General features: G+C 43.7%; 2 protein-coding genes across 5 annotated transcripts in view; both read right to left on the bottom strand.

The window, feature by feature from the left end:
• CORO1C (coronin 1C) overlaps positions 1-10,006 on the bottom strand; it is an 83,219-nt gene extending 73,213 nt beyond the window's left edge. Inside the window, exon 1 of one of the 3 annotated variants that reach the window (XM_067473063.1) lies at positions 9,925-10,006. The gene's annotated coding sequence lies outside the window, so the exon portion shown is untranslated. Of the gene's footprint in view, positions 1-1,063; positions 1,146-9,924 lie in introns of those variants that run through there. The other 2 variants (XM_060786110.2, XM_067473060.1) reach the window with 2 other exon arrangements.
• A 2,564-nt stretch (positions 10,007-12,570) lies between these two features.
• The window catches only part of SSH1 (slingshot protein phosphatase 1), a 34,153-nt gene continuing 22,733 nt past the window's right edge, over positions 12,571-23,990 (bottom strand). For both annotated transcript variants that reach the window (XM_060786115.2, XM_060786116.2), the window contains one exon: positions 12,571-18,321. In XM_060786115.2, coding sequence (XP_060642098.2) covers positions 17,260-18,321 — 1,062 coding nt within the window. In that variant the 3' untranslated portion in view covers positions 12,571-17,259. The remainder of the gene's footprint in view (positions 18,322-23,990) is intronic.

Raw genomic sequence — 23,990 nt, 5'->3', positions numbered from 1 at the left:
CTATCTTTTGTTGTTACTGTTATTATTATTATGATGATGATAGTATTAATAATAAATTATTGTTATTTATAACACATTTAATAATAAATTACTTTAACTATCTTAAATTAATAATACATCATTTGAAATGGAGAACCATGACAACACATGATTTTGAATTAATAATGTTAATAAATTATTTCAAATTAGTAACATTAACAAAACATTATTTTAAACGAGTAACATGAATACATTATTTTCAGTTAATAATAAATTGTTTCATATGAGTAACATTAACGATAAATAATTGTAAAGCAATAACAATCATAAATTATTTTAAATGAGTCATATTATGAATCAATGGTTTGAAATTAGGAATTTTAATATGTTTTCAAATAAAATTATTAAGAATGAATGAATAACATTAGTCACAAATGGTTTAAAATTAGTAATATTAAGAATAAATTGTTTAAAATATTAAGAATAAATTGTTTAAAATATTAAGAATAAATTGTTTAAAATATTAATAATAAATTGTCGAAGGCTTTCATGGCTGGAATCACGAAGTTCTTGTGGGTTTTTTCGGGCTATATGGCCATGTTCTAACATGGCCATATAGCCCAAAAAAACCCACAAGAACTTAATAATAAATTGTTTAAAATGAGTCATATTAAGAATAAATGGTTTAAATTTGAAATATTAATAATAAATTGTTTGAAATTAGGAATATTAAGAATAAATTAGCAATATTAATATTAATATTAATAATAAATTAGTAATATTAATAATACATTATTTTAAAATAATAATATCCAGAAAAAATTGTTTGAAATTTAGTTATATTAAGCACAAACTGTTTAAAATAAATAGCATTCGTCATGAATGGTTTTTAATTAAGTACATTAGTCATAAATTACATTATTCATAAATTAGTAATAGTAATAAATTATTTTAAAGTAATAATAGCAAGAATAAATGTTTTGAAATTAGTCAGTCATGTCCAGAATATATTATTTTAAAGTAGTAATAATAACAAGAAGAAATGGTTTGAAATGGATAACGTTAGACATGAATGGTTGTCAACCTGAGGCTGCTCGCTGGCTCCTCCTCGGCCGGACTCGGCTGCCTGACTGACTGCCTTAACGGACAAGCCAGGGGACAGGCACCGCCCCCCTCCGCCGCGCCCAGTTGCAAGGCTGGGACAAAACCCACCAGCCAATGGCGTCCCAGCGCGGGACGGGAGGCAACCAATCCGCACGAAGGGGTGGAGCCCCGCGGTGAGGTGGGGCCTCTTTCCCTCCTGCGTGCGCGCGCAGCAGCCTTGTTTGGGCACCTGCTCCTCGCCTGGTAGCAGGGCTCGGTGGCTTTGCACCTGCGCAGATTCAGGTCTCGCTCTAGAGCCAGCATGAGCCAACTTCGGCCCTCCCTCCAGGTGTTTTGGAGTGTTAGGAAGTTGGACTATGCCTGGCCTAGGGAGAGAGAGACACCAAAGGTATCAAAAGAGACCTAAACCCCTTTTCCTATCGCACCATAATCATCATCATCATCATCATCAATAACAATAGTTATTTCTTTATTTATTTACTGTATTTGTATACCGCCTTTCTCAGCCAATTTGGCGACTCAAGGCGGTTTCCAACAAATCAGTATACACAAAACATAATATAGATAAAAAAACATTAAACAGTATAAGACATCACAAAAGCAATAAAAACATCATCAGCGTCTCATTATTCTCGAGCATTGTCCAATTCCATTGTCAGGTCATTCCATTTCCTATATTCGCTACTTTGTATTTGTAAACAGTTGCTCGAATAGCCACGTTTTAACTTGCCTCCGAAACGTCAAGAGGAAGGGAGCAGATCTGATTTCCCTAGGGAGGGCGTTCCATAGCCGAGGGGCCACCACTGCGAAGGCCCTGTCTCTCGTCCCCGCCAAACGTGCTTGTGACGAAGGCGGGACCGAGAGCAGGGCCTCCCCAGATGATCTTAAAGTCCTCAGTGGTTCGTAAGGGGAAATACGTTCGGACAGGTAAGTTGGGCCAGAACCGTTTAGGGCTTTAGTTAATAATCAATTACAATAATTAAAATTTCATAGCCTCCAATCATAATATTTAATATATTTAATAATACTAAATAATGTTTAATAATAATAGATAAAAATAATAATAGTATTATTTAATAACTATTGATAATAATAGAAATATATTTAAGAATAATAATATTATTTCATAATCATTAATATTTAATAGTGACATTTAAGAATAGTAATATTTCATAACAACAAACGATAATAATTAATATCTAATCATAATATATTTAATAATAACAATCATAATAATAGGAGCAGCAACCCCAGAGGCCATCCAGTCCATTCCCCCTTTGTTCTGCCTTCATGTAGGGAAAGCACCTTGGGCAGAGGGCCATCCAGATTTTGTAATAAGAATCATTATAATAATAAATATATCTGAATAATATAATATTTAATCATAATATTTGATATTTAATAATACTATTTAATTAAATATTATGTAATATTTAATAATATTTAATAATATGTAGTAATATATACAATATAATATTATTAATATTAATTAATATTTCCTAATTATATTATATTTAATAATAACTCTTTTCTCTCTTGCCAAGTAGGGAAAGCATCATCAAAGCATCCTTGACAGAGGGCCATCCAGCTTTTGTAATAATAATAATAATAATAATAATAATAATAATAATAATGTAATAATATATTATATCATTATATCATAATAATATTTAATCATATTTGATCAGCCTGCCCTCTAAACCTTCATCCAAGTCATTAATGAGGATGTTGAACCAAACTGGACCCAGGACCGAACCCTCTTGATGGCATCCAAAAAGTCACTTCTTCCCAGGATGAAGAAGAGGACCCATAGGGGAGAAGCACCCTTTGGGTTCGATCGCTTAACCAATTACAGATCCACCTGATAGTAGCATTGCCTAGCCAACATTGGACTTCTTTACTTGTGAGTCTATCATGGGGATCCTTATCTGAAATCAAGATATGCTCCATCTACAGCATTATAGGTTTGGTAGGCTTGCTCTTAAATTCCATTTGTATGTAAGTTGGAACAGGGACATATATCTTTACTTTGATGCCCCCACCCCTGCTAAATCGGTAAATCATCTCCCTAACTGCTAAATGTCAGCAAGTGCTCACAAATCACTGAATGCACAGCTCACCTTTTCTAGCCGGCAGGGCAGACTTCTCAGCTGCAGGTTTCTCCTTCTCAAAGGTCTTCTTCATGTCAGCCACTTTCAGGGCTTTCTCATCCTCCTGTTTCTTCACCCTATGCTGTTGCTCTTTGGCACTGGCATCACAGGAGGGCCCTCCTTTGGTATCCTGGGCAGGATTCAACTGCGTGATCACCATGGCTGGTAATCGCTTGGAATATTCTCCCTCCGTCCTAGGCATTTCAAAGCAGACAGTGTGGCTGTGTGACTCCAGTCTCAGCTCACGGCAGACTTCAAGGTCTTCCTCACTGTTGTCAGTTTCTCTGGAATCCTTTTCAGGCTCTCCTGAAACCAAAGCAAGATCTGGAGCAGAAGGCCTTGTTATCTCAAGGTCCCAGTTCACCTTATCGCATGCCTCCACCTCTGTTTCTTCTTCTCCGGACATCTGGACAAAAGGGAAACTACTGAGAGGCGGAGAGACCAAGCCAGTGGTTTGAGCGCTCAGGATTGAACTCCCTTCACCTCTTGTTTCTTCCTCGCTTGGTCCTGGAGGGCTCTCCATCTCTCCATTTCTCTGCTTCTCCGAAGAGTCGAGCCAACTCAGAAAGCCAGGCGTGCATTCCTCCCCCGGGGAGTTCAACACCAGCTTGGTGACTTGCCTGCTCTCCACGCTGGTCTCGGAGTCGGAGCGGGCCATCAGTCTCCTCGGTGTTCCCAGAACTGAGTCACTCATCTCAGCACTCATCCCATCTGCCGCTTCCCGTTCTGAGCTGTCCTGCCGACCAAAGTTCTTGATCAGAACCAGTGGCCAGCTGCAATCGGTCATTTCCCTTTTCCTCTCTGCATTGGGAAATTCAGATGGGTGGGATTCTCCCTCTCGGGTCACAACACTGTGCTGGCTTTCCTCCACTCGGTAGAGGAGTGCACTCACCTTCCGGCCCTCTTCTGAGCCCTGCCTTTGGAGTACCTGACACATGGCTTGGCCTTCCAGACCTTTATCATGACCTTGCAAAGTAGTGTCCCATTCCAGAACTTGTCCCATTGAGCCCTCTTCCCCTCTTCGATAGTTCATTTGCACATTTTGTGTGGAGACGTGAACCCCACTGCTTCTTTCCATGGGCCTGCCTCTTTCCAAAGCCTCCTCTGATATGGTCTTCTCAGCTAAGCAACCATCGCCTTGTTTCATTTTGGAAGTTTGTCTAGTGTAAGGGGGGTCTTTCTTTCTGGTTATACTTTTGCTGTTGATAGAAAAGCCCGAGTGGTGCCACTCGGTGGCTTCCATATTTAGCCGAACTCAGTGCCGTCTGAAACCCTGAAGTTTCCCAAAATACCACTCTGTCCACCCTCCACATCCGCTTGCCCTTTTATCACTGTATTGGAAGTGGGTGGAGAAGAGCCACGCCTAAAGAATATCCAGGGACTGTCTACTAACTGCCTTAGAAGAAGTGGTGTGATCCACACAACACAAAGCAAGGATGTCCTGCCTCTGGGAGAGTCACAGCATCCATCGCATCAGCAAGACAAGCTATGGATATCTTTGAATTCCAAATGCACAGCATGGATTTCCCCTTACCTGAGTAGAAGGAAGCACATCCACAATTCCTACCGGCACTGTCTCAGCATTCAAGCTCAATTCAAGCTACAGTTCTTTACATCCTCTCAGGAACAAGTGGCAAGAAACTTTCCTGGCAATTCTCAGTCTTTTGGGGCGGAGTGAGTGGGAGAATCAGTATTGCCTTGATGGGGCTTACTTCTTCCTTTGCAGTTATTTATAGTCAGAAGGGTTATTGCTCAGCTCATCAGAGACCAGCTCCTGCTTCGAGGAGTTTTCTCTTGTATCCGCCGCACCTTGCTGCATTTCCAGAGCCGCTTTCTTTGGCTTTATTTTCAAAAGACAATCTTCCTCTTCGCAAATCCCTTTGGCCCAAACACTTCTTCCTTAGATAGCGCATGGCACACAGCCAAAGGCTGGGACCTTGGGCTGGTTCCCAGTATGATTGGAGGGAAAAGTAGGCATCTAGGGTAATGCAGTGTGTGCGTGTTGGAGTTAAAAAATTAGTCTGGCCGCTTCTTGGCAGTGAAGTCAAGCACCGACCCCCCGGGGTCAAATTAATAATAAGGTAACTGGAACTGCGTCAGAAAATCCCGCGGAGAGCGGGAGCCCAGAGCCCAACCGGTCGGACTTGTGAACGAACAGAGGAGCAGAAGAGTCCAGCAGCAGCTACCAGCGCCCTGGATACATTCTATCTTCCCCCTATATTACAAAGTAACCCCTTGAATAAACATACGCTTCAGTGTGTTATCCTTATATTTGATTATTTGTATACTCTTTGCCTCCTGTGTCTTCCTCTCTCCCTTTTGCCTCTAGCAGCCAGCCTAGGTAACAGCTTTGTCCCCATAGCCCCCACAGCCCTAAGAACAGGGCTCCCCTCCTTCTTTCATAGAATCATACACTCCTAGAGTTGGACAAGACCTCGTGGGCCATCCAGTCCCACCCCATTCTGCCAAGAAGCAGGAAAATCGCATTCAAAGCACCCCCGACAGATGGCCACCCAGCCTCTGTTTAAAAGCCTCCAAAGAAGGAGTCTCCACCACACTCCAGGGTAGAGAGTTCCACCGCTGAACAGCTCTTTCTCACATTAGGAAGTTCTTCCTAATGTTCAGGTGGAATCCATTGTTTGAAGCCACTGTTCCATGGCATCCTAATCTCCAGGGCAGCAGAAAACAAGTTTCCTCCCTCCTCCCTATGACAATCCCCTCACATCCTGATACATGGCCCTCATCATGTCTCATCCAAGCCTCCTCTTCTGCAGGCTAAACATGCCCAGCTCTTGAAGTCGTTCCTCACAGGGCTTGTTCTCCAGACCCTTGAACCTTTGAGTTGCCCTTTTCTGGACACATTCCAGCTTAGAGTCAACATCTCCCTTGAATTTCAGTGCCCACATAATGTGATTCCAGGTGTGGTCTGACCAAGGCAGAATAGAGGGGGAGCATGACTTCCCTGGATCTAGGCATTTGACTCCTATTTATGCAGGCCAAAATCCCCCTGGCTTTTTTAGCTGCTGCATGACATTGTTGGCTCATGTTCACCTTCCTCCCCACTTGGACTTCGAGATCATTTTCACACATACTGCTATTGAGCCAGGTATCATCCCCCATTCAGTCTCTTTGCACTTCCTTTTTTCTGCCTATGTGGAATATCTTACATTTGTCCCTGTTGAATTTCCTTTTGTTAGTTTTGGCCAATTTATTTATTTACTTTATTTACTTTATTTATGTACTGCTTTTCTCAGCCCTCAGGCAACTCAGCAGGTTCTGTCCTGGGCCCGATCATCTCTCTAATCTGTTAAGATAGTTTTGAATTCTGCTCCTGTCTTCTGGAGTATTGGCTCTCCCTCCCAATTTGGTCCTGTCTGCAAAATGGATGATCATGCCTTCTCACCTTTCATCTAAGTCATTAATAAAGATGTTGAACAGAACCGGGCCCAGGACAGAACCTGCTAATGGCACTCCACTTGCCACTTCTTTCCAGGATGAAGAGGAAGCATTGGGGAGAATCACCCTTTAGGTTCGTTCGCTTAACCAATTACAGATCCACCTAACTGTAGTTTTGACTACCCCACATTGGACTAGTTTCCTTGCCAGAAGGTCATGGGGGACCTTGTCAAAGGAAGGCCTTACTGAAATCCAGATACACTACATCCATGGCATTCCCTGCATCTACCCAGCCTGTAACTCTATCGAAAAAAAGAGATCAGATGAGTCTGGCACAACTTGTTTTTTATCTATCCGTGTTGACTATTAGCAATGACCGCATTCCTTTCTAAGTGTTTGCAGACCATTTCCTTAACGATCTTTTCCAGAATCTTGCCTGGTATCGACGTGAGGCTGACCGGATGGTAATTGTTTGGGTCATCCTTTTTTCCATTCTTGAAGATAGATAGGGACCACATTTGACCTCCTCCAATCTGCTGGGACTTCTCCCCTTCTCCAAGAACTCTCAAAGATGATTGCCAGAGGTTCTGAAATGACTTCCGTTTGTTCCTTCAATACTCTTGGATGTAGTTGATCTGGTCCTGGGGACTTGAATTCGTTTAGAGCGGCCAGGTATTCCTGGACAACTTGTTTCCCTATTTGAGGTTGGATTTCCCCTAATCCTTCATCCACTCCATGTTGCTGAGTTGAGGATGACTTTCTTTTTGTGAGAAGACTGAGGTAAAGAAGGCACGAAGTAGTTCTGCCTTTTCCCTATCCTCTGTCAACATTTCCCCATCTTCTCCTTGCAGAGGCCCTATCGCTTCCTTGTTCTTTCTTTTGCTACTGACATAAGCAAAGAAGCCCTTTTAATTATTTTGAATGTAGCTGGCAAGCTTGAGCTCGTTTTGCGCTTTCGCCTTGTGAACCTTTCCCCAAGAATATAAGCTTCTTTCACCCCAACTAACCCTGAGTCAACCCTTGCCCCCGTACATACCTTGGCTCAACTAATTGGATTCCCCCGGTATCCACGGACTCCCTTTTTGTCTGTGTATCGTATCACATTTTATGTTATATATAAAACTTTTGGAGATCTGAAGTCACTGAAGCAAAATTCATGTAACCTTTCACCGGTACCTCTTGACCCTGGGAATTCCCTCCAGCGTTTTTCCTGGGCATCCAATGGGAAAGGGCAGAGGATGGGAGTTGGGTAAACCAATAAAATCAAAAATAAAATAAATAAACAAAAAATCAATAAACAAAGCATTGGGGAGATAAACAGAGGACCCTAGACAGAGGGGTGCCTGGCAGGCACCTTCCTTTTGTGAAAAGGCTGGGGATTTGTAAGACATCTCCCCGATCCAGGTGCCCAGACAAGGACTTTTTGAGCCAGGCTATATATTCATCACCTGTCCTCTCCAAATTAGTATGTAAGGTCTGGAAACTAGCTTCAAGCACATCTGCCCTTTGCTGGGTCTGCTTCCCAACTTGGCGGCCCTTCTTGCCTTTTAAGGTCTGTGAGGTATGAGTCCGGGTAAGACTCCCCCCTCAAGCCCTTGGAAACAGAGGAGGAGGAGAAATGGTGGAGCTGTAATGTGGATTGGAGTCAAAGCCAGGCTACAGACGAGAACAGGCTGTGTTTCCAAAACGGGAAGCAAAGTGAAATGTTCAAGCAGGTCTTCCTTTAAATATATTCCTGGGTTAAAATCCCATATGAACAATGATTATATAAACTTAAAAAGCAAGAAATATCAGGGAAAGGACTAATTGGGAAAATAAACAATGGTTTAATACGCAAGGAAATAGGGATGAAGTTGCTATGGGAAGGAGATCAAGGGCCATTGACGGATCTTGACTGGAAAAGGATGAAGTCGAGAATGGTTAAGAATCTGTCAAGATCTGTCAAGATTAAAAGACAACATGTATAAAATCATATGGAGATAGTATACCACACCGGTTAAATTACACCAGATGGATAAGAAGCAAAAGAAACCCTGCTGGAGATGTGGTATGTACAAAGCAGTGGTTGACCAGGGACCACTTGGCCAGGGACCACTTGACCAGCGCTCACTCTCCAACATTACAAATCAGTTTTTGGTCAACTTTAGATTCATTCTGGTTATTTCGGGTGCTGATCCAGAAAATTACATTGAATAGACCACATCAGATCTAGTTTCTGATACAGAACATATGCCATCCAGTAGTTGCCATCTGCTCGCCTACAGAAAACCATATTTAATCAACCTTGGCATTGTAAGAGAGTTTCATGAGACCAGTCGCTCTCATTGCAACGGTGTAGTAACGGTGAGGCCACAGACCATATTTCAGTTTTTGTGGACCACTGGTGGTCCACGACCACAGGTTGGGAACCACTGGTACAAAGGGACATAGTTTCATTTATGGTGGGAATTCCCTCTGCTGAAGAGTTCCTGGAACAATATATTTAAGGAAATAGGTAACATTATAGGACTAAACATCACTCTGGCCTGAAGGCTAGGTTAGCATTACAAACTGATGCCACAAAGCTGAACTTAGAAATAAAAAAAGGACAGGTAATTATTTTACTCACAGTGGTGAGGCTTATCATTGCAAGAAATTGGAAGATAGTAACCAATCTCATGCTGGAAGCATGGTATAGGGAGGTATGGAACGTAGCCTGAAATGATAAACTATAAATGGAAACAGTGTTTAGGGGGGAAATTAAAACATCAGAATTTGACTCGTATTGGTCGGCTTACATTAAATATATTTTAGAGAGTGACCAGGGAAAACAATACCACCCTGTTGGTCAGGAATTTTGGATATGACATTTGTTTACCGGTTGACTCACAAATTAATGGCAAAGGAAACAATACTTGTTCAGGCCTAGGTGGTGGGGTTATGTGTCTGTAAAATGTTCATTATTCTTTTCACACTGTATGGTGTTAATTATTTAATGTTAAAAAGTGAGTTAAAAAACCCCAGAATAACCCCAGAATCAAGATAGTAAATAAAGAATACCACTCAGAAACAGGGGAACTCCAGAGAGCAAATAATCAAGTGCTAGTTTACACATCCTAAACTGAGGGTGCCTCCAGGCAACAATGCTGATTGACAACAGCCTGGCTACCTCTATGCAGATACTAGGGGTATGTAATTTTTAATTTTTAATTAGTTTTTTACATCAAATTAGTTAGATCTGTGCATATGAATTGATATTAGAAACATGCAGGAAAGGTATGGGAGGGGAAATTTAAGGTTCAAAACACTCACTCACCGATCACTTTGGTTAAGATTCTGTAACATTCGGATGCCTCCCAAGGTCAGTCTAATTTTTAGTATAAGCAACTTTGGTAAAACCTTTTTCTTTGATCCGATCGTCGCTATAAGCAAAGGAACACAGCATTCTGGGAAATGTAGTTTGGGAGGTGAGGCCCCCTGTGGCAGATAATGCAAAAGGCCCTGTCCTAAACTAAGTTTTGCAGAATGCTATGATCAGCATCAGGCTGCAGCAGCCAGCCATTTAGTCAGTCTAATAATAATATAATTATTGGATCTGCAAAGAGGACTAAAGTAACTGATAGTATAAATCCATGCTAAGTTGAAGTTCTGTGGTTAATTGTGTGCCATAAAGATAGACAGGCATTAAAGGTGATTGCTGTTGCTGCTTTTAGGGGGGATAAATTATTTGTCTAAACTTTTTTAAATCCCCCAAAATATGTCAATGTGCGAATCTTTCTGAAAGTTCTGGGGATTGATGCCCTGGTTATCTCGTCCATTGGATATAAAATTCAAGTAGAAAACTCTTGTAGTTTTTCTTTAAAATGTTGTTTATAAAAACTTTGATAATTCCTCAAAATCCGTGGATAAATGAAACATTCTGAAATGTGGTGGGCTAACAGTGGTCACGTTTCACTCCAATAGCTTTAAAAAGGAGGGAGAAAGGAGCCCCTGAAGTTTCCCCAATTAGAGTAATTATGCCCAATTACTGTAATGAAAAAGTAACAAAATTTCATAACTCTCGTTATAGTAACAATTTTTTCACTAATTATATTTTGGAAACAATTTTGAAATAAAATCTCCCCCCCCATCAGTTTTGTAATGACTTTTGAACCTTTTTTTTAAAAAAAACGGCTGGAGTTGGGCTGAAACATCAGACAGTCCTTGGCTGTGGCCTCGTGGCTCCGCTCAGATAAACACCGCTGGCTTCTTCCTCCCCAGCCCACAAACAATGCCAAGCAGTCCAAAAGACTCCTCCCCAGCACTAGAGGCAAGCGAGCGAGTGCAGACTGGTCGCCTTTAAAGGCAAAAGTCTGCAAGGCCTGGATACAAGGCAACTGCCCCTGAAATAGAAGAAAGAGAGGCAAGCTGACTCATTCGGCATTCTCTTGTACGTGGCTTTTTTGACAAGTTAGGCTTGTTTCATGCAACGGTCAAGGAGCAAAGATTTGTCATTGTCTTCTGCCCAGGCCACACTTTCTAGGGGAAAGGCGGTATGACAAAGATATAGATGCAGGATAATAATAACATAAGAATAGAATAAATAATAAGGTGTAGGGGAAAGGCAGTATGACAGGTATAGAGGCACGATCATATAATCTATACGCATAATAAAAGTAAAAAATGTGTGTGTGTGTGTGCGCGCGCGGCTGGGTATCCACTTACATGGTCAAGCTCCTGCCTCCACAAACAGCTATAGCTCCCACTACTTAGGAGACACAGATGGCCCTCTAATGACATTACAGGTTACAGTGATCCCCATGAACATGTACAAGAGCCCTGCCAATGTCCTACACAAACACAATCCTGCCACCACCCAAGTGAAGCCTTTCATATGGAGATAATTTCATCCTCAATTTTATGTGTTTCCTCCACCAGGGACATCCCAGTGTTTCGTACTCTCTCCATTGCTGTGAAATTTGCATGACCCCGCCCACTGACTCTTTCTTAACCCTTTCCTATTATTTTCTATGGCACCCAGCAAACAGAGCAGCATTGATCAGCAACTGAACATACTAGAGAGGTTTGGGGAAAAGTCACCATGATTTATAGGAGTTGTAGGTATTGGGATGTATAGTTCACCTGTAATGATGGTCCTGGAACTAATTTGGCACTCAGAACCCCCATGACCAACCAAAAATACTGGAGGTCTTTGTAGTTCACCTACATCGAGAGCGCACTATGGACCCAAATAATGATGGATCTGGACCAAACTTGACATGCATACCTGATATGCCCAAATTTGAATACTGGTGGGTTTTGAGGGGAATTGGTCTGGACATTTTGGAGTTGTAGGTACTAAGATTTATAGTTCACCTGAAATCCATGAGCACTCTGAACTCCACCAAAGATGGAAATGGACCAAACTTGAAACACGGAGCCCCCATGACCAGCAAAAAATACTGGCGATCTTTGGGAGAAAATCACCTTGTTTTGGGGGAGTTGTAGTTCACCTACATCCAGAGAGCAATGTGAACCCAAACACCGATGGATCTGGACCATACTTGGCACACATTCCTGATATGCCAAAATTTGATTACTGGAGGGGGCTTGCGGGGGGGGGGGAGGACTGACATTCCTTTTTGGGAGTTGTAGTTTACCCACAACCAGATAAACTGTGACCTCCACTGATGACAGATCTGAACCAAACTTGGCACACAGATCCCCCATGACTAACTCAACCTACTGGAAGGGTTGGAGGGGACTGACTCACTGTAGTGGGAGTTGTAGTTTACCCTGCTGTCAGAGAGCATGCTCAACAACCCCACCGATGATACACCCAGAGCAAACTTGCCTAACATAACAAACTTTACTGATGGAGTTTTTTCGAGGTTAACCTAGCATTATGTGAGTTGTAGTTCACCCACAACCTTTTGCATTTTGTGCAATTAAAAAGTGATTTTTGCAACACCAGATACCCAAGATAGTTGTAAATAAAGGACTTTAATGGTTTCCTCACAAGCATAGAATACAGTACATTTTTACCAAGAAAGTGAAAAAAAGTGCATTATGCATTTCCTACTGTGAAGGTACAATACAATATAGATATACAGCTACATGTATGTACAGTGTGCATATAAATATATTTTTATAACACCCCTGCTCCCCGAAATGAGAAAACAGTAACGTACCAGGAACACTGCTATCTGTAAAGCAGCGAGCGCAAAGATGTCTTGATAATTGCATAGTTCAAAGTGTGGAAAGGGTCTGGAGGAGGGCGTTTTGCAAAAAAGAGGTGTTCAATGTGTTGTGGAAGGCTTCTGTGGCCAGAATCACTGGGTTGTTGTGTGTTTTCTGGGCTGTCTGGCCATGTTCCAGTAGCATTTTCCCCTGACATTTCACCTGTATCTGTGGCTGGCATCCTCAGATGTTCTGTTGGCAGTGAGGCACTCAAAGAGTATATATATACCTGTGGAAGAAGGTCCAGAATGGGAGGAAGAACCCATGTCTGTTTAAGTAAATGTAAATGTTGGAGTTAGAAAGCTTAAATAGTATCAAGTAGCCATGAAGCTGCAAAGTCAACCAGAGAGGGTACCCATGTTTTCAGTTGCTTTCTGAAAATTTTTAGTGTGGGAGCCAGTCTAATCAACTGTTAACTGGCACTTTGCTGTTTGTTGTATGGAGTTAACCTGTTTTCTGAGTGCTGTTCGCTATTTACTGTCTGAGTCTCTTCGGGGCGATAGGGCGGGCTATAAAGAAAGTTTTAATAACAATAAAATATTGATTCTGGTGGGTTTTTAAAAAAATACTGGTGACCAGATTTTGTTCATTTCCATGGTTTCCTCCTTTCTGTTGAAACTGTCCACGTGCTTGTGGATTTCAATGACTCCCCTGTGTCGTCTGACAAAATGCCTAGAATTTCCGTGTTCTCAAATAATATTCTGTGTTCAGGTTAGTTCGTCAAGTGCTCTGCTATAGCTGAGAAGTTCCGAGAAGTCAGCCCTAGCAGAGCACTGGATGAACCAACCTAAGCACAGAATCTTATTTGAGAACATGGAAACTCAGGCGACTCAGAGAAGCCACTGAAATCCACAAGATGCACGTGGATAGTTTCAACAGAAAGGAGGAAACTATGAAAATGAACACAATCTGGTTCCAAGTATTAAAAAACACCAGAATCAGGACAGTAAATAAAGAGCAACACTCAGAAAACAGGGGAAGTCCAGACAGCAAACAACCAAGTGCCAGTTACCAGTTGATTAGACTGGTTCCCAGATGAACAATTTTCAGGAAGGAACTGAAAACTTGGCTTTGGAAACAGGCCTTCAAAAATGGCTAACCATAACTTTAGCCAACGGAGTTTTTAATGGAATTTCAACTGACTCTATTGCTCATGCTAACAAGAACAGGTCATATGATGTTTAATTGTTTTATTGTCTATATGTTTTATATGCTCAGTTATTACATATATTGATGTGTGATATACTTGAGTTATATACTCCTTTCTATTTATTATGACTTGCGTTTATTTCTGGTGATTTAACTTGGTTTAATTTGTGATGTGTTTTATTATCATTTATACTGTTGTCTCCGAGTCCCTTTGGGAAATGGGACGGGATATAAATAAAGCCTCATTCATTCAACACCTCTCAAACAGAGGGTGCCCCCAGGAAACAGAGGCCAGGCCACCTCTATGCAGATACCCTCACTGACTGACTTTGCAAACTTCATAGCTACTCAAATGCTAATTCAAGTTTGCGAACTGCAACATTCACGCTTGCTCCAAACAGAGAAGGGTTCTTTCTCCCACCCTGAACATTATCCTACAGGTATATACGGTAGATATATACACTCTGCTTGCTTCAATGCCTCTGTGCAGATACCTTCCCTGTTTGACTTGGAAGCTTCAAGGCTACTCAGTGCTATTCAAGTTTACTAATTGAAACATTCACACTTGCTTCAAACAGACAAGGGTTCTTTCTCCCATCCTGGACATTATTTCACAGATATATATATATATATATATATATACACACACACACACACTTTTCTTGCTACCTCTGCAGATACCCTTACTGATTGACTTTGCAAACTTAATGGCTACTCAGTGCTATTCAAGACATATATACACTCCACTTGCCTCACCTCCAACAGACCTCTGAACAAACCTCTGGAGATGCCATCAGCCATAGATGCAGGTGAAACATCAGGAGAGAATGCTACTGGAATATGACCAGACAGCCCAGAATACTCACAGCACCAGCTAAAGAAGCTTTGCAAAGAGCCCAAGGGACCCTGGCGAGTGCCTCCTCTAAAAGAAAGCAACAAAAGCATTGGAGCCAGATTGGACCCGACACCCCAAACCAAAGGTATTCAACAAAAGCAAGAGATTTGGACAAATACACAGTATTTGTAAATGATTTGCAAGGCACTCAGTTGTCGTCATTATTAAAAAGAAAAAAAGGGGCGGGGATATCCTCAATGCAGGGAGTAAAATAGACTGCGTCTTGTTTGATGTGTTGGTTCAGGCATCCGGGCAAAGATTTGCTCCTTTGGGGATCAGGAAAAAAAACCCTCTGCAATTGGATGTGAAAGACGGGATCAATTTCCCATTGGCCTAAACACATTCCTCTTTTTCTTGAAAGGATCGTGTCGACCTGAGAAAAGGCCAAGTAGGGCTGAGCCTGCTGTGGAAGAGAGCGGATGAAAATACAGCAGAAAAGGAAAAAGAGGGAGAAGCTGGGACAAAGAAATGCCTTGAAAATGGAACACATACAAGATATACTGAACCCAATTCTGATACTGAACCCAATTCTGATACTGAACCCAATTCTGATACTGAACCCAATTCTGATACTGAACCCAATTCCAGACAATAAACAATCAAGTGCTAGTTAAAACCATCCAAACAGAGGGTGCCTCCAGGCAAAAAAGGATAGGCTACTTCTATGCAGAGACCCTCACTGATTGACTTTGCAGCTACAAGGCTACTCCACACTATCCAAGCTTGCTCACTGCAACATTCACACTTGCTTCACACAGACAAGGGAAGAGAGGGGGTGAAAGTACAGCACAAAAGGAGAAAGACGGAGATGGTGGGACAGAGATATGTCTTGAAAATTGAATGTATACAAGAGGGCAAAATGCGGTTTTTGTTCCCCTACCCATCCTAATTTTTTTTCCCCCGGCAAAATAACTCAATACGTGTTTTGGAGGCCAAGCATCCATGTAAATGAAGAAAGGAAATCTCTTCAAGCTCTGCCCCATTCTAGTTGAGCATGCCTTGGGGACTTTGGCATTAAAGCGGGTTCTGCAGGAAAGCCCAGCAACAGACTGGCGAACAGAGAAAAACGGAAGCCTTCGAGGGATTTGGGGAAACCAAGAGTCAAGAAGAATGACACATCTTCCTTCGGTGTTCCTTGCCGCCTTGTGGCATCGATACAATGGGGGAAAAAGACGCCAAAACGTGCCCAACCTATAGAGATCGTGCCTTCCATTCCTGGCGAACTTTGGAGTTTGGCTGAGACAACAAGCCATTTCAGAAGCAATCCAGCACTTGAGTCTTTTTGTGGGCAAGTCGGAAAGCACATCAATTATTTTTAAATTTAAAAACACAAATCTTAAAACTTTTTTTAAAAAAGGGATTTTGTACTGACATTTTCCCCAATTTCAAATGCATGTAAACAAAATTTTCTTTAAAAAATCCTCCCCTAAACTAGTCGCCCTGTCTTGTATGTTGGATATCACAGTACGTTGTGACACCCATGCCTTAAGGTACATTTGTAACTCCAAGCTACGTCGCGTTTTTGTAACAACAGCTGCTTCTCATCCAATGGACAGAAAAGGTACAAACTAGACTGGCAGAACTCCCCCAATAAAGAAGGCCTCCTTTAAGACCGCAAGATACAGGGCAATGCAGAGCAACACAGAAAACCTACCATTCCCCACAGAAAACCACCATTCCCCAGCTGGGAGTTGAAGTCCACTTTCTGCCCGATATACAGAAACTAACTCTTGGTCATGGAGATTTTCTTCTACTTTTGTAAAGTAAGGGTTTCATGTTTTTTTTAATTCCCAAAGAACAGAGGTAGCATTTTGACATTTCAGCTCCCTGAGTGAGGGCTTCTCGGAATGAATAATTGTGCACAGTTTGCATTGAAAAGGAAAACTCTGCATTTGGCCATTCTCCTGCCCAGTAGACTCCCTAGTGTCTACTATTTTGGCCTCCTTGAACTCCATTGTCTGCAGCACCCCACAGAAAGAAAGGGGAGAAATGTGAACGAGGACTTCTCGGAATGAACCATGGTGTGCAGTTTGCTTTGCAAAGAAACACTCTGTAAAACTTGGCATTCAGCTGCTCTGATGCCCTGGAAGACTCTGAGTGCCTTCTTTCTTGGCTTCCTTGAACTCCATTGTCTACAGCACCCCATGGAAAGAAAGGGAGAAATGTGAGCAAGGGCTTCTCAGAATGAACCATGGTGTGCAGCTTGCTTTGTAAAGAAAAACTCGACAAAACTCCGCACTGGAATGTTCTGGTGCTCCGGAAGACTCTAAGTATCTTCTTTCTTGGCCTCCTTGAACTCCACTGTCTGCAGCAACCCATGGAAAAGGGGGAGAAATGTTTGCCTCTTGCATTTAATAACACCTCTTTGACAACAGCAGTGTCGTGGGGTCAGCTCTTCCCAAGCCAGGACATGTCTTTCAATTTCCCTGGCGTGGGCTTCAGCTCAGGTCCCTCTTCTGCATTTTTCGAAGATGGACAGAAGTTGCAGCCTGCGGAGACCTCACCGGATTTGGTGTTCAAGGTGGACAGCTCCCCGTCACCAGTGAGGTCCTCAGAGGAGAGGTTGAGGCTGCCCAGCTTGGCCAGGGAGTTGGAACGCTTCAGCGGGGAGGAGACAGTTAAGCCAGCAAGGCGCAGCCTGGTTTCAATCTCCTGGGTGCGCTGCTTGACCAGGCCGGGCTTCCCCCGGACGCTGTGGATGCTGTCGCTGCTGGAGCTACGCGTCAGGTTGGAGCTCCGTGACGAGGAGGGAGGGGTGTAGCAGATGGTCTTGAGGAAGTCTTTGCTGAAGCTACTGGTGTGCTCCGTCTTGTGAGAAAGCCCGGCGGCCGGAGGGGTTTTGCGGAGCTTCTCAGCATTGTTTCCGGCATCCCGAGGAAGCAAGGGACAGAGGAGAGGCATCTTGCCAGGGTGGGAAGCTACCTCTTGGGGTTCCTCTGGGATGGTCATGTCAGTCGACGCGCCAGAGGTCTCTGATGGCAGGCTCTTGAGCCGCTCGAGCTCTTTGGTGTGCTTTCGGACCAAGCCGGCCTTCTGGAGCTGAAGGAGGGACTCTTGGTGCTGCATCAAGTAGCTGGTGGCAGTGGGCTTCTCGGGGTCTTTGCTGAAGAGCAAGTGCTTGAGGTCCTTGCTCGTCCGGACGTCTTTCCTGAGCAAAGTACCCTCCGGAGGGTGTCGAGAGCCCAGCGCATCGCCCCCCGCTAGGACCAAAGGCAGGCTGTTTGGTTTTATGCCCTGGATCTCCTTCAGGTTTTCCTCCAAAACAGGGGGTGTCCGGTGCGCCGGGAAGGAAGGCTGCGTGCAGACGGTGGCGGGGCTGCGGCACGGAGGAGATGGAGGTAGCCTCACGCAGGGCTCTGCAAAGACGTCGCTGGCTGAAGAGTACATGCAGTCGCCACACGGCTTATAGGAAGGCTTGACTTTGCTGAGGATCCCAAAGACGGCATCATGCTGAAAAGGGACAGAAAGAGAGGACTGAGAAAGAGGCATAAAATGAGAGGTGGAAGCAATGCTTAGCTTCATCAGGCCGACCAGCAAGACATTGCAGTCCGAAGAATGGGAGGACACAATTTTTAATACTAATACCAGCCAACCTCTATCCCACCAGAAAGGCCATTCTTGCCATGTCCTGCAGTTAATGGTGGGTAGTATAGGGTGGTGGTGATTAGTATATGGAATGCTTGGCAGTGTAGTGATGGGTAAATACGTCACAACTAGCAGGGAGGTTCTAAGGGGCAGAGTAATCTGTATGGAAGAACTTACAGGTGGCAGCGATTAAGGGCAGAGATAGGATGGCAGCTGTGATCAGCTGCATAAAAAGAGCCTGGCTAGGGACGGCTCTTTGGGAGAAAAGTGTCTGCCATACTGGGCCATGGATACTGGTGGATTGTGGTATCCTGACCTGTCTCGTGAACTCTTGGAACTTTGTATCTTGAAGAACCTTGAGCCCTGGCGAGCATCTTGTATCCTGTTGTGAGCCTTGATGTACCTTGAATCCCTAGACTGACTCCTGACTGCGTATTTTGGTTCAGTCTTGACTCTCTGGCCGGACCTTTGGAACTACGACTATGCTTTGGCCTCTTGATCCTTGAATATTAATCAGTGAATTCCCGAGCTGCAACCTTGACTACGGTGTTTGAATCGGTGTTTGTAGCACACTTCTTGTTCTAAGTCTTTGCTTGGTAAATAAATAATTTTTATTGATTAGCCCTTAGGCTATTATTACCAAAGTGAACCAAACAACAAAAGCTTGATATAACTTAATAAAACTCTATGTAGTAAGTTAAATAAGACACCTATAATAATACAGTAAATAAGTATGCTAAAACTGAATTTATATGTTATATTTCCCTATAACCCCAACAATAATACTCCGATCAGCCCGACATATGTAGATCTTAAATGTACCGCGGGAATTTTTGGAGGTATTTAGGGGTACTGTGTAAATTTTTAGAGGAAGTTTTGGAGCAAAGCTCTTCAGCAGGGGAGATGGAATGACAGCACCCCCTCATGGCTGGAACCGAGCACAACCTCCAAGATGCTAAAGATGGGAAAAGCCTATATATACACCTCTATCTATGTAAAATTGTTTGTCTTGTCGGTGTATAAATGGTATTGAATGTTTGCCGCATACATATGTTCTGTGATGCGCCCTGAGTCCCCTTCATGGTGAGAAGGGCAGAATAGAAATACTGTAAATAAATAAATATTAAATTAAATTTTATCATCTACAAGTTGAATGATGCAAGAGAGCACTTGAAACTTTTATGGTTTTATAATTTATTTTAATGAATGCTTTATTTTATTTTGCTTATTTTGTTGATGTTGTGACCCGCCTGGAGTCCGTTTGGAGAACAACAAACACAAATCCACTACAAGTCGTAGTATATAAATCACAAAGGTATTTTTTTTAACTTATATAATACAATATTAAACGTATAACCAACTTATATGATGCAGCACTGAGCAATATACAATGAACAAAAAACTGTTGTTTATACAGTGATTTTACATCAGTAACAAGAGTAGAGTCTTTCTTGCTGTAAAGCAGACTTCTTGACCGGTTTCGACTAACGTCTTCCTCAGGTGGAGGAATGTGAAGAGTACAATGAAGTGGACATCAAGTTCTTCAAAATAATAATTCTTCCTCGGGTGGATAAGAATACAATAAAACTGATGTAAAATCACTGTATAAGCAACAGTTTTTTGTTCATTGTATATTGATCAATGCTGCATCATATAAGTTGGTTATAAGTTTAATATTGTATTACATAAGCTGGAAAAAAACCATTTACCTTTGTGATTTATGTACTACGACTTGTAGTGGATTTGTGTTTGTTGTGATTTTGGGAATCCATTGTCTTTTGTGTCCGTCTGGAGAAAGCCATCATAGAAATTCCCTAAAACATTAATTAATTAGTTGCTTTGTTAAAATACAGAGCTGTTTTACATGCTATCTTTGCTTTGTGCCCGCGGCTGTATGCTATCTTCCTGGACCTTGAAACAGCCAAGTGAGTAAGTGCTGCTTTAAGTAAAGAGTTCTGAGGCAAGCCAGGTGTTATCTTGGAGCCCTGGATCCTGCCAATTCTTGCCAGCAGCCTTAAAGACGCATCCATTAAATAATTTGACCCAGTCACTTAGGTTATTTACGCCTATTAGTTAATAAGAGCCTCCATAGTGAGAGGCAGTCTATTTGTTCACCACCTACTAGACTAATGCATAAAAATTGGAAGTTTCAGAAATTGTAAGAAAATTGGAAGTTTTGTAAGTCAGAAGCCATATCCAAAGTGTTTGCGCAGCCCACACCAAATACTTTCGGAATCAAAACTTACCCATATTTTTTTGCTTTAGTTTTGAAAATCTCAAAAAGCTCCCAGTCAGTTTCATATTCAATACAAGGCAAGGAAGCAAAGCCTTAGTGTTTTTCTATTCCTCTGTGAAATTAATGCAGCCTCAGCATTAGCAGTGGGCAAAAAAGGGAGCAGTGCATTTTGGCAACAGCACAGAACTTTGGGAAATGTAGTTTAGGAAGGGAGGAGCCCTATACCAGAGAATTCAAAAGATCCTGTCCTAAACTACATTTCCCAGACTTCATCAGCATCAGGAAGTACCAATCAGCATAGCAGAGGGAGAGGCCTCTCTCTCTAAAATTTTGAAAATGTGCCAAAAATCTGTGGATAAGTTAAACATTCTGAAATTTGGTGGGCTAACAGTGGTCAATGTGTTCTACCATTGAAGCAAGTTTCATTCCAATGGCTTTAAAAATCAGGGAGAAAGGGGCCCTTGAAGTGTCCCCAATTATAGTCATTAAATTATGCACATGCGCAATTACTGAAACGAAATAGTAACATAATTTCGTTAGTCTTGTTACAGTCACAAAATTTTCACTAAGTATACTTCAGAAACACTTTAGAAACGAAGTGCCAGTGTCCCAGGTTTTGTAATGACTTTTGACCACACATCCTTACTACCCACCTCTGTTGTCAATCCTTATCTTACAACCACATGTAGAAACAAGTGGGAAATAATGATGCGTCCACCTGAGGGTGGGTGACCGGGACAGAATAGGGATTCTGCTAGTGTACCGTCCACCTCGCTGCACTACAGTCTCCCTACCTGAGCTAGCGGGGGTGGTCTCGAGCCTGGCGGTGGAGTCCCAACGGCTTCTTGTGCTGGGGGACTTCAACATCCACGCCGAGGCAACCCTCACAGGTGCGGCTCAGGACTTCATGTCCGCCATGGCAACCATGGGGCTGTCCCAACGAATAACTGGCCCCACCCACTGTGCTGGACACACATTGGACTTGGTTTTCTGTCAGGGATGGGAGCAGGGTGGCGGTGTGGAGGAGTTGTGGAGGAGTTGTCTAGCTCTCCGTTGCCATGGTCCGACCACTTCCTGATTAGATTTAGACTCACTGCGCCCCCTAACCTCCGCAAGGGTGGAGGACCCATTAGGATGGTCCGCCCCAGGAGGCTAATGGATCCGAGTGGATTCCTGACGGCTCTTGGGGAGTTTCCCGCCGCCGCGGTAGGTGATCATGTCGAGGCCTTGGTCGCTCTCTGGAATGGGGAGATGACCAGGGCTATTGACAAGATCGCTCCGGAACGTCCCCTCTCGAGTAACCGAGCTAAACCAGCCCCTTGGTTTACTGAGGAGCTGGCAGCGATGAAGCGAAAGAAGAGGGTTCTAGAGAGCGTGTGGCGCTCAGACCCAAGCGAGTCAAATCGAACACGGTTTGTGTCCTTTTTAAGGGCATATGCCGCGGCCACTATTGCGTCTGCAAAAAACCGTCCGGCGGAGTTGTTTCGGGTTGTCAGAGGTCTTTTAACTCCCCCAACTTCAGGTGGGAGCCCTGACAACTCGGCAGCACGCTGTGAAGCATTTGCTCGGTTCTTTGCAGACAAAGTCGCTTTGATCCGCTCTGGGCTGGACGCCGCATTAGATGCAGTCTCTGTGGATGTGACACAAGCACCTGCTTGTCCGATTTTGTTGGATTCTTTTCAGTTTGTGAAACCCGAGGATGTGGACAAGATACTTGGAGGAATGAGACCCACCACGTCCATCCTAGACCCCTGCCCATCCTGGCTTCTGAAAGAGGCCAGAGGGGGATTGGCCGAGTGGGTAACGGTGGTGGTTAATGCCTCCCTTCGGGAAGGCAAGATTCCAGCGAGCCTAAAACAGGCTGTTGTAAAGCCGCTGTTGAAGAAACCATCACTCGACCCCACTAAATTGGACAACTTTCGGCCTGTTTCCAATCTTCCCTTCTTGGGCAAAGTCATGGAAAGCGTGGTGGCCTCACAACTCCAGGTATTCTTGAGAGACACGGATATTCTGGATCCGGCACAGTCTGGTTTCAGACCGGGACATGGTACCGAGACGGTCTTGGTCGCCTTAGTGGATGATCTGCGCCGGGAGCTAGACAGGGGGAGTGTGTCCCTGTTGGTGCTCCTGGACCTCTCAGCGGCCTTCGATACCGTCGACCACGGTATTCTTCTGGGGCGCCTTGCAGAGATGGGTCTTGGGGGCACTGCTTTGCAGTGGCTCCGGTCATTTCTGGAGGGTCGTACTCAGAAGGTGTTGCTGGGGGACTCCTGTTCAGCGCCACAGCCGTTGATCTGTGGCGTTCCTCAGGGTTCCATCTTGTCTCCCTTGCTGTTTAACATCTACATGAAGCCGCTGGGTGAGATCATCCGGAGTTTCGGGGTGCGGTGTCACCTGTACGCAGATGATGTCCAACTCTGTCACTCCTTCCCACCTGCTACTAAGGAGGCCGTCGAAGTCCTGAACCGGTGTCTGGCCGCTGTAATGGTCTGGATGAGGGCGAACAAACTGAAATTAAATCCAGACAAGACAGAGGTACTCCTGGTCAGTCGCAAGGCCGAACAGGGTATAGGGTTACAGCCTGTGCTGGACGGGGTCGCACTCCCCTTGAAGGCGCAGGTTCGCAGCTTGGGTGTGACCCTGGACTCATCGCTGAGCCTGGAGCCCTCAGCCGATTTGCTACCGGGCCCAATTTAAGGTGCTGGTGTTATCCTACAAAGCCCTAAACGGTTCCGGCCCAAAATACCTCGCAGACCGCATCTCGGCCTACGAGCCCACGAGGGCCTTGAGATCATCCGGGGAGGCCCTTCTCTCGGTCCCGCCTGCCTCACAGGCACGTCTGGCGGGGACGAGGGAGCGGGCCTTCTCGGTGGTGGCCCCCCGGCTGTGGAACACTCTCCCTGCTGAAGTTAGACAGGCGCCCTCCTTGATGGCCTTTCGTAGGGGCCTAAAAACATGGCTCTTTGAACAGGCCTTCAATTGAGTGTAGTTAAATTGACAATGGAATGAACTAGGACTACGAATTTCGGCTATGACCCCAGGACTTGACGAAGCGGATTTTTAGTATAAGTATATGTTATGTTGTATCCGTCTGGTTTGTATTGTCTTTATTTACTGTATATTGTCGTCTTGTTGTTTTGTTCACCGCCCCGAGTCGCCTCCGGGCTGAGAGGGGCGGTCAATAAATGCAATAAATAAATAAATAAATAAATAAATACGAGCGCTTCCCTTTTTTGAGAAAGCTTCTACCTTACAAGGGGGATGGGTGTTTATGATGTGCAGGCAAAGAGCTTCGTGC

This window comes from Anolis sagrei, chromosome X (genome assembly GCF_037176765.1).
Source record: "Anolis sagrei isolate rAnoSag1 chromosome X, rAnoSag1.mat, whole genome shotgun sequence".
NCBI classification, from domain to species: Eukaryota; Metazoa; Chordata; class Lepidosauria; order Squamata; family Dactyloidae; genus Anolis; species Anolis sagrei.
Note: the sequence above shows the minus strand (reverse complement) of the source record. Positions and strands in the feature narration are given on the sequence as shown.